The 9206-nt window shown below is 43.3% G+C and overlaps 1 protein-coding gene across 1 annotated transcript; it reads left to right on the top strand.

The window, feature by feature from the left end:
- The first annotated feature begins 1710 nt into the window (after positions 1-1710).
- On the top strand, positions 1711-4742 carry LOC101567877 (granzyme B-like). The gene is made up of 5 exons (XM_023707736.1): positions 1711-1771; positions 2757-2894; positions 3395-3534; positions 3683-3940; positions 4551-4742. The coding sequence occupies exons 1-5, from the start codon at positions 1711-1713 to the stop codon at positions 4740-4742; spliced, it is 789 nt and encodes a 262-aa protein (XP_023563504.1).
- Positions 4743-9206: the final 4464 nt, after the last annotated feature.

Genomic DNA, 9206 nt, shown 5'->3' with positions numbered 1-9206 from the left:
AGAATATTTTGCTGAATTTACACACCTATAATATTCAACAACGGAACTTAAAAAAAATTGGGGTATAACTAAGAATGTCCATTTTGTATCTGTGTATGCAAAGTGGTCGGGATAGATATATAGTTGCATTCTCTTAATGAATAGAATGATTTTTTCTAGTGGTGTTTGTAAGTAGGATCAAAAGTCTGCATCTTGTACAGCAATTAACCACTAAGAGGAATATATGCAGTGTATTATTTGTTGAAAAAAAAAGAAAGAAATAACGTGTGTCATGCACCACCTGTGCATGATAAATGTAATCATTATGTAATACAAGCACATACTAATAATATTTGCATTGTCTGGAGTAAATAGACAATAAGTGTTATTTTTACTTTCTACATTCTGAATTTTCCTAGTGAATGCATATCATAACTTCAATCAGAAAGATAATTTTTTTAATTCTTTACTATTGGGGAAGTTCAATTACAAACATGAGCTTTGATAAATGTTGGTGATTATTTACCAGGAAGATATTAACACTAGAATTTTATCTTCTCAAGGGGAGAAGAACTTACAGAAAACAATGTAAAATATGGACACAGAAAGAGGAGCTTAAATCACCAGAACCTGGATATTTAGAGACACTGCTGTCCATCTACCAACATGATTTCAGAGGATTCAGTCCTGGGCTCCAAAGCAGAAACAATATGGCAAAAGGACATGTTTCAACAAGGAACACACTTCCCAGAAAGCAGAGCACAGCAGAGTGCAAAAGACAAGACTTCAGTGCTCTTATATAAATCCTGCAACTCCATCCCTAGCTCAGGTGGTTCTAACGGGATCCACATAGCCTACCCAAAGTCGTGAGAGCAAATGAGGGCAGTTTCTTCACTTAGACCAATAAATGTTACGTGCACGAACTTTGTTTAAAAATATTGAGAAGTGGATGACTACTACAAAGACAACACAATGCTTTGTATTAACTGTTGTAACTCTCCTACCAACCTATTTTGAAACTGTCTCACTGTCATTTTTTCACAATAACATTAATTTTAAAGTATTGAGAAAACAGATGAATTCCTTCACACTGAATATTTATAATAAAATAGGAGGTGCTGAGGACACCCTGAGAAGGAGGCTATGAGAATGCAAGAGTCATCAGGTAAATTTAGTACACAGTGGCTATGCTTCGTTACTGCTGAGGACATCACTCCACCATGGCCTTCATGACATTGGGTTATGGGATTCTGTCATCTTCACCAGATGACAGAATCCCATAAGGATTTCCAACAGGAAATCTCTTTCCAACAGGCTCACTTCTAACACAAGAGAAAGGCCTAATGCTCATACGCTGCAGAATCTATCCTGATGGACTTAGATCATTTCTGTTGCAAATTGTGCCATTGGGAACCCAGGTTTATGGCAGTACTAAATTCTCCAGTCCCCACCATACACTGTTGTGTTCCTCTTGTTAACTGCAACAGGTGATCTGCCATGAATCATAAGCAGTGATCACTGTGTGATTGTCACACAATGATGTAAAGGAAGTCATGAGGGAAGGCATTGGGAGATGGGTGCTGTCTTAGAAAGCCTCCCATGATGAAACCTCACAAAATCAGGCAGAAACATAAGTGACTGAGCCAACTCCTCCCCTTTCCTCTACTAGGCACTAAAAAACAGCATGGACAAAGCTTCAGAAGATCTCACCTTGGAAGCCTTCTTGGGAAGATGCAGCAGCTTCTGCTCCTGCTCCTGGTGGCCTTCTCTCTACTTTTCAGGACAAAGGCAGGTAAGTTAACAACTCCATCTACAAGAGAAACAGACCATTATACACAGGACATGAGTGTCCTGTCCTCTGCACACCTCTGATTCTTCTGTCTACCAGTCATGTCCTGAACCTGACTTCCAATCTACCAGAGAACCCCAAATATGGCACTGGGTAGGCTAAAAAAAAACTGTTTTCAACAAGAGTGAGGGGACACTCTACCCTCACTAGGTGTCAAAGTTTCTCATCTAGAAAGTGGGTCTTTCCTCAAAGTATAGGCTAATGATGAGAAAGTATCAAATACTGTATAGGCCAGTATAGGCCTATCTTCTGTATCTGGCAGAAGAAAGCTGCTGCCCTCGTCAGCAACTTAGCAGATTCCCAGAACGCTACTTTTCCCTTTCCTCAGATATAGTATGCAATTGTGCTTGATCCAAATCTGCTTTATCCAATGCTGCATTCTGTCCATTCCTTACTATCTCTCATGCCTTCCATATGAGCCACAGACAGACTCTGACTATCCTGTCTTTCAGAATCCCATCAACACTGTCCTATAAACCTTGGTCCAGAGACTACCCAGAGACGTTCTCTCACAACCAATGAACAGTTCTGGGGCACCCATTACATCTCAGGGCCTAGGAAAGAGGATTAGGCAACATCTAGAACACACCTGAAGCCTTGCCATTAGGATGCATCAGAATGATAGATATCACAGGACTCTGAGGGTTTAAGGTTCTCAATGGAAATGAAAGGTCAGCAGAGGAATTGTTAAAAACCTGTAGGATTTTATTGTCTCCAGCCTGCTATGTACATCTCCACCTGCATGGGGAAGAAAGATTTTGAGGCCAAGACCTGACTTCCCTCTTTACACAAAAGCAGCTGAGGCTCCTCATTCCAGGTTCCTCCCAGCTCCACAGCCTCCCAGGTGGAAAATGTCAAGTTCTGAAGACATTTTGTAGATGCTCAGGCACTGACTCAATGGCTCTTCAAAACTGGCTTTTTCTCTCAGGGGAGATCGTCGGGGGACACAAAGCCAAGCCCCACTCCTGGCCCTACATGGCCTTCCTTCGCCTCACAAATATTACTCATGCATGGAGGTGTGGTGGCTTCCTGATACATGAAAAGTTTGTGCTGACAGCTGCTCACTGTATGGAAAGGTGAAGAAGGAAAACTAGCCCCCCGCTTTGGGGAAATGCTCCTCAGATACCCTTCCTCCCGAGACACTCCTTAAGCTCCTGGAAATACACAAGAAGGAGACTCCTTTCAGAGTGAAAGGGGCTACCCATGTCCCAAGGGTTGTCAAGCAAGTTGGCACCTAAGGAATTGAAGACATAGGAAGACCAGGGTTAGTAAATCTGACATATTAAGGCCCAGGATCACTCCTTGGCATAACAATAGACCATAAAGTAATTGTGTTTTCATGGAGGTAAGTGAGCCCTGAGAACTTCTGGAGCCCTAGGTCCAAGATTTCAGTCTGTGTTACTAAGAAGGAGAGGGCATGGTCACTCAGGCAAGTGGCCCTCTTGTCATCTAGACCTAAAACATTTACCAACTGTAACCTGTTACTTACAGCTCCTGGATAGGTCCTCTGAGGCTCCACATTCTTCAAACAACTCTCCTCTCTTTACAGACCTTAGCACTCAGAAGGTCGAGAAATAACCATTAAACTAGGGGCCCACAACATCAAGCAGCAGGAGGAGACTCAGCAGGTCATACGTGTGCAAATAAACATCCCACATCCACTGTACAATCATAAAGAAAGCATCAATGACATCATGCTGCTTCAGGTAAGGCACACCTCCCTGCTGCTCTTCCTCTCTTCCTACAGGATTGCCCCTACCAGTGGGACTCCGCAACTTCCCTCCTTGCCATCATCCATCACTGTGTCCAGGCCAAGAAAGCACAGGTTCATATTTCTTATTTCTTTCCCATCAGCTGGAGGAAAAGGCCAGTCTAACCAAAGAGGTGCAGATTCTGGAGCTTCCCAAGGGAAAATCTCAAGTGAAGCCAGGTGCAATATGCCAGGTGGCTGGTTGGGGACGGTTGGCCCCCAGAAGAAAACTTCCTAAAACACTGCGGGAGGTGAAGATAACAGTGCAAATGGATGAGGAGTGTAAGAAACGCTTTCGCTATTATGACAGTGCTACTCAGATCTGTGCTGGGGACCCAAAAATTAAAAAATCTTCCTTTAAGGTAAGACAGTTGCTCTTTCACACTTTGCCTTGGGAGAATGAGTGTCTGGGAAAGATATAGCAGCAAGAACAGCCCTTAGTAAGGGCCAAGAGACATGATTTAGTAAGCTGAGAGAATTCTTCCTGAACTGATAAGTAACTGAAGCTTTCACCACTTGTCCAAGTGTCCTCTGGAGAAAGGTGCCCTCTGGTAGCAGGAGTTTGCAACACATTGCCTGAGCTCACATCACAAGCAATAGAAACCATTCTTTGGTGTGCAGTAATTATACGCAATTGGCTCCTCAGAGCCCCTGACCCTCATCTTCCCTGCTCTATGCCCGGACACTTATGTGTCTCCCTGTGTTTAAACACAAGCCTAAAACCACTGGTCCCACAGAGCTCTAGAGGGAAGAGGTTCCAGGACCTGGGATGAGGACAAAGCCTAACTGCCCAAGTGAGGTAAAGCAAAAACTATGTCAACAGTCAGAGCAGGCTGCTAAGGGCCCCGGGGCCTGTCTTTCACTCTCATCTACCATCAGCAGAATATGAGTAGTACTTCAACAGGGGTTTAGGACACCAGAGGGGAAAGGTGAGGAGGACACCTGCCTCATGACCTCACTCTCTTTTTACAGGGTGACTCTGGAGACCCCCTCATGTGTGGAAATGTGGTTCAGGCCATGGTCTGCTATGGAAAAAAAACAGGGAAACCTCCAGGGGTCTACACCAAACTCTCACCTTATCTAGACTGGATAGAGGAAACCATGAAACACTACTTGCTACAGGAAGCAATTAATGCCCCCTCTCTGAACAACCATCTTACCTGAGCATGAGCTTAAAAGATCTCAAGAGCAGATACCAGCAACTAAATAAATATCTCATCTCAGTAAGAAGGTTTCTTTCTTTTTTATTCATGTACTTTCCTTCATGGGCACCAACTCTGTGCTAAGCAGGTCAGTGGGACAAATATGTTGCTTGCTGCCTCCTCCCTTCCTGATTCCCCTCAGTACCTTCAAAATCCCACTCAAAGCTGTTAACCAGGTCCCTCTAACCTACTTTACCTTTCCCATGGCCTCCCCTTTTGCAAGGACAGAATCTAAGCACCATCAGTGTCTCAGGGTGAACATGTGACTTCTTCATGTGTCAAATGGCAGTGGGGAAGAGGGATAGTTTCATGGATGCTGCAGACCTGTCAAGCACCACTCAGGTCACTACTCAGTCCCACCACACTGGGTAGAGGAGGCTCTTACTCATCAGGACTTTACTCTCCCATAGGTTTAGGGATAATGGGCTGTGGAGTATCCTCAGTGACTCTTAATTCTAAACTGAAATTATTTCCTTCACCTTTCTCCTCTAAGACCAAGACTAAACTATAGCCACATGGCACTCCAGAGGTACCTGAGATTTAGAAATCATTCTGCTCCAAGCCACACACACCTTCAGTTGCTCTTATAATTCTATGTAATGCAGTCATTCCTTCACCTGGGACTCTGTTATTTCCCTTCTTGCCATCTTCTCCATCTTGTTGCCCAGGATCACAAGGCATAGAGTCTGTGCTATAGACTGATCTTGTCTCTCTTGCTTTTACCTGTCAACTAGAGGGAAAGGTTAAGGTGAGTAAATCTGTGCATCCCCTCAGATTACATGAGGACATGACACAAGTGAATGGAGGGGACATATGCCTCATGGAAGGGTAGGCAAGACTAACTCCATCAGGCCCCAGGGCAAGTACACTGCAGAGAGGGAGCTGACAGTGCAAGACAAACTAAAATACAGATCACACACTCAAGTGATCCTGATGTCCCTGAGATGTGTGGGAGACCCAAGAAATGACAAAGCTTGTTGCAAGATGAGGATTTCACTGACTGTAAACACAACATCTAGGGTAGGAGGAACTCTGTTGGGTGTGATAGTGTCCAATTCCCTTGACTTAACCCCAGGGCTTAGAAGATGCAGTTCTCAAGCCATGCTCTCCATATTGCATGCCCTGCTGCATACGAGTAGAGGTTTGGGGGGTTACTGAGTATGGTGTTATCACAGGAGTAAATCTAAGGCCTGTGCAGAAAGATTCAAGTAAATTAAAACCAGAAAGTAAAGGTGGGCTCAGGTTGGAACTTCTGATCACAGGAATGAGACAGGTCTGCCTTTCCTGGATCTCTGTTCATAGCCCAAGCGAGAGATCACCCACTGTGGAGTTTCCAGGACACCTTAAGATGAGGCCAGTTCAGAGGTTCCATCTCCAGCTTTAGGGAGACTCTGGGGATAATCTCATGTGCAACAAACACATCTAACTCCTTTCTCCTCTGGAAGAAATAATAGAAGATCCTCAGTAGTCTTTAAAAATGGCTCCCCCTTTCTCTCCTGTATAAGCAGCACCCTGGGACACTTGTAAAAGCAGAATAAGATTAGCCTCACCGCTGGCCTCACCAGCTTTTCACAACAAAAGAAAGAATCTCATGAGCATGGGCCATGGGGATTGCACTGTGACACTACATGGTTCTCAAGACAGAATGTAGCTGAAGTCCTGCTTGTTCACTGACCCCACTGCCTGTGAACTTGCACTGCTTTCCATTCTGGTTATGGCTGCTTTCTCCCTTCCACTTTTCTTCCCTTCTTCCATTTCATGCAATGTAGGGAAACAACAGAGGTCCCTGACTGCTCAAGCACAATTTGTTTTAATGCTCAGCACTTCCATGTGGTTCTGATTCCTGTGCAGTGGGATGTCTGCAGCATTTAAAACTGTCCTCATGCACATGGTCCCATGTTCTTGTTCAATGCTACAAATATGAAATCTCTGGGTTTTAGGAGCTTCTCACCATCTCTAAGTGAACAAACTTCGTCAAGCCCCAACAATTTGACAAAGAGTTGAGCAGTGAAAAAGGGGTAACTCCTGTCAACCATGAGTGTCATGGTTCCTGGGCCTCTCTTGTGTGGGGCAGATTTTTCAGATTCAGTGCTGTGTACTACTTAGGAGGCTGTGATGAAGCCTAGGCTCCCAAGTCCCATTTGATGCTCTCTACCTGGCCAGCACTCAGTTCAGTTCGCCCCGTTCCTCGGAGCCTGGCCCTTCCACACCAGCCCTGTCTTCCCCACACTGCACCTGGCCACCAGCTCTTTCCCTTTCAGTTCCTCAGGTTTAAGCCCCCTTCCTCTCCTCTTCCAACACACTTCCAAATTCTGTGTGCATTCACTTCTATCACTTGCCCTCTTCTCTTCTACTTTGGCAGGGCTGATTGAATTGTTTGCAGCCAAGCATTGTCCAAGGGCTCAACATCACCTCCTAGGGAGCCACTCTGCAGCCTCAGCCCTTTCCACCTGGCATGACCTTGAACTCCTGCCTTCCCCAGAAGGTAGGCCAAGGTCACAGCAATCCGTAAGCCAGAGAACCCAGAGCTTCTGGGCAATGATCACTTAGCCATATATCAACAAACACCCTTTGATCTATTTTTTTATTTACAGATTTTTTCCCATAATTTTATTGATAAACAAATAGCAATGAGACAGTTCCAAATCAAATTGGTAAGACAGTTTCAATAATTAACACATTGCATACATTCTTCCCAGTGGTTAATTGCTGTACAAGATGCGGACATGATATCCTATTTACAAACACCATTAGAACTAATCACTCTATTCATTAAGAGAATGTAACTATATATCTATCCTAACCATTTTGAATACAAAGATACAAAATGGACATTCATCTATATCCCTTTTTTTTTAAGTTCCATTATTTGAATATTATAGGTGTGCAAACTCAGCAAAATACTCTAAAAGAGTCCAGTAGCCCATAATAATATTGGGTCTTCCGCTTGATTGGCAATGTCAGAAATTGTTGACCTGAGTCCCCTACAGCTCAACATAACACCATGGCTTTACTTCTTATATTTCGTTTTTATACTTTTCTGATGGCTGGTTAAGACCAAGGTAAAGCAGGTCCTATGCAACAAGAGTTGTAGCTTTTGGGTCTGATAAGGTCGGTGAAATCTATTTCTTTGTAGAAGAATCATAATAGGTTCTGGTCTTACCTTTGAAAAACTCTCAGGAATGAGAAACTTGTTCTAAATATCACTAGTTTCTCCTCTTCCACAAGGCAGATCAGTTTTACCCAGAGAGAATTATACCAAGAATCAACTGGAAGACTGGGCATGGTGGTGTAATTGCAAGGCTTTGGAGGCTAAAAACAAGAGTATCACTAAGAGTCTGACCTGAATAATGAGACACTGAGGACCCTGTGGACCCTGTGCAAAATACATTTTAAGAAGTTATCAACTTGAAATTTTCATTATAAAAATCAACATCTTTCTATTCTGTCTTAGTTATGCAAGACAGGGTCACATGCCTCATACATTTGGCTTCTGATGAAAGCTATGTGACACTGTGAAGAACATATCCATTCTCACGTCCTGACAGAGATCAATGGAGTCACAGGGGCTTGGGTCAAAAAATGTTGGAGGGAACTGGAGGCACCCAGGCCTCACTCATTTTCCACCCAAAAGCCTCCACAATGGTAGAGTTCACATGTGAGATAGCTGTCATGTAATGATCTTATTTAGGATCCCGTATCTCTAAAAGCACTCACTGTACCTCACACAACTAATGCCCTAGTGAGCCCAACACTGCACCCCTCCCCAGTAGGTGCTGAATACCAAGGATAAAGCTATGTACCAAAAGAAATCTACAAGCATCAAAACAAAAAAATAAATAAATTAGCATATAAAGTGACAAGACAAAGAAGCAAAATTTTACATTAAAAGGCTGGCCCATTCAGAGAATGTCCAGAGCACAGTGAGAAAAAGAATTAGAAGCCAGCCACTGGAACTTTCTAAAATGACAGCAACAGAAGTAAAACAACAATTTAAAGATACTATAGAATAAATAATCTGTAAGATGTAAAAGGAACTGGTGATCAAAATGAAAGAGATTAAAGCAGAAACACATTATTAAATAAAGGAGAAACTCAGGAAAATGAGGGATACATGAATGTCCAATGTAGGAAAAAAATGGAATACATTTCTTCCACAGATCTATTTGAATCCACAGATACAAACACAAATTCAGAGGATTAAAAGCTCCACTGACTGTAACGTCATGTAACTCGGTAGTGTCCCAAATTTTCTGATCAAGGAGATTATGGGGCCAAAGAGAAAAGTAATTGATGATGTAGAGTGTGCCAAAGGAGAGTCATATGGAGAGAAAACATTCTCAGGCTTTCACAGAGAGCACATTGGCCAAGCAATGGCCGTGACTCGTCCACATGGCTGACACTGACAAAGGATCTAAAATCTGAG

Source organism: Octodon degus, unplaced genomic scaffold, assembly GCF_000260255.1.
Source record: "Octodon degus isolate 3935 unplaced genomic scaffold, OctDeg1.0 scaffold00307, whole genome shotgun sequence".
Taxonomy (NCBI): Eukaryota; Metazoa; Chordata; class Mammalia; order Rodentia; family Octodontidae; genus Octodon; species Octodon degus.
The sequence above is the reverse complement of the archived record's forward strand: the minus strand, read 5'-3'. Positions and strand labels throughout refer to the sequence as shown.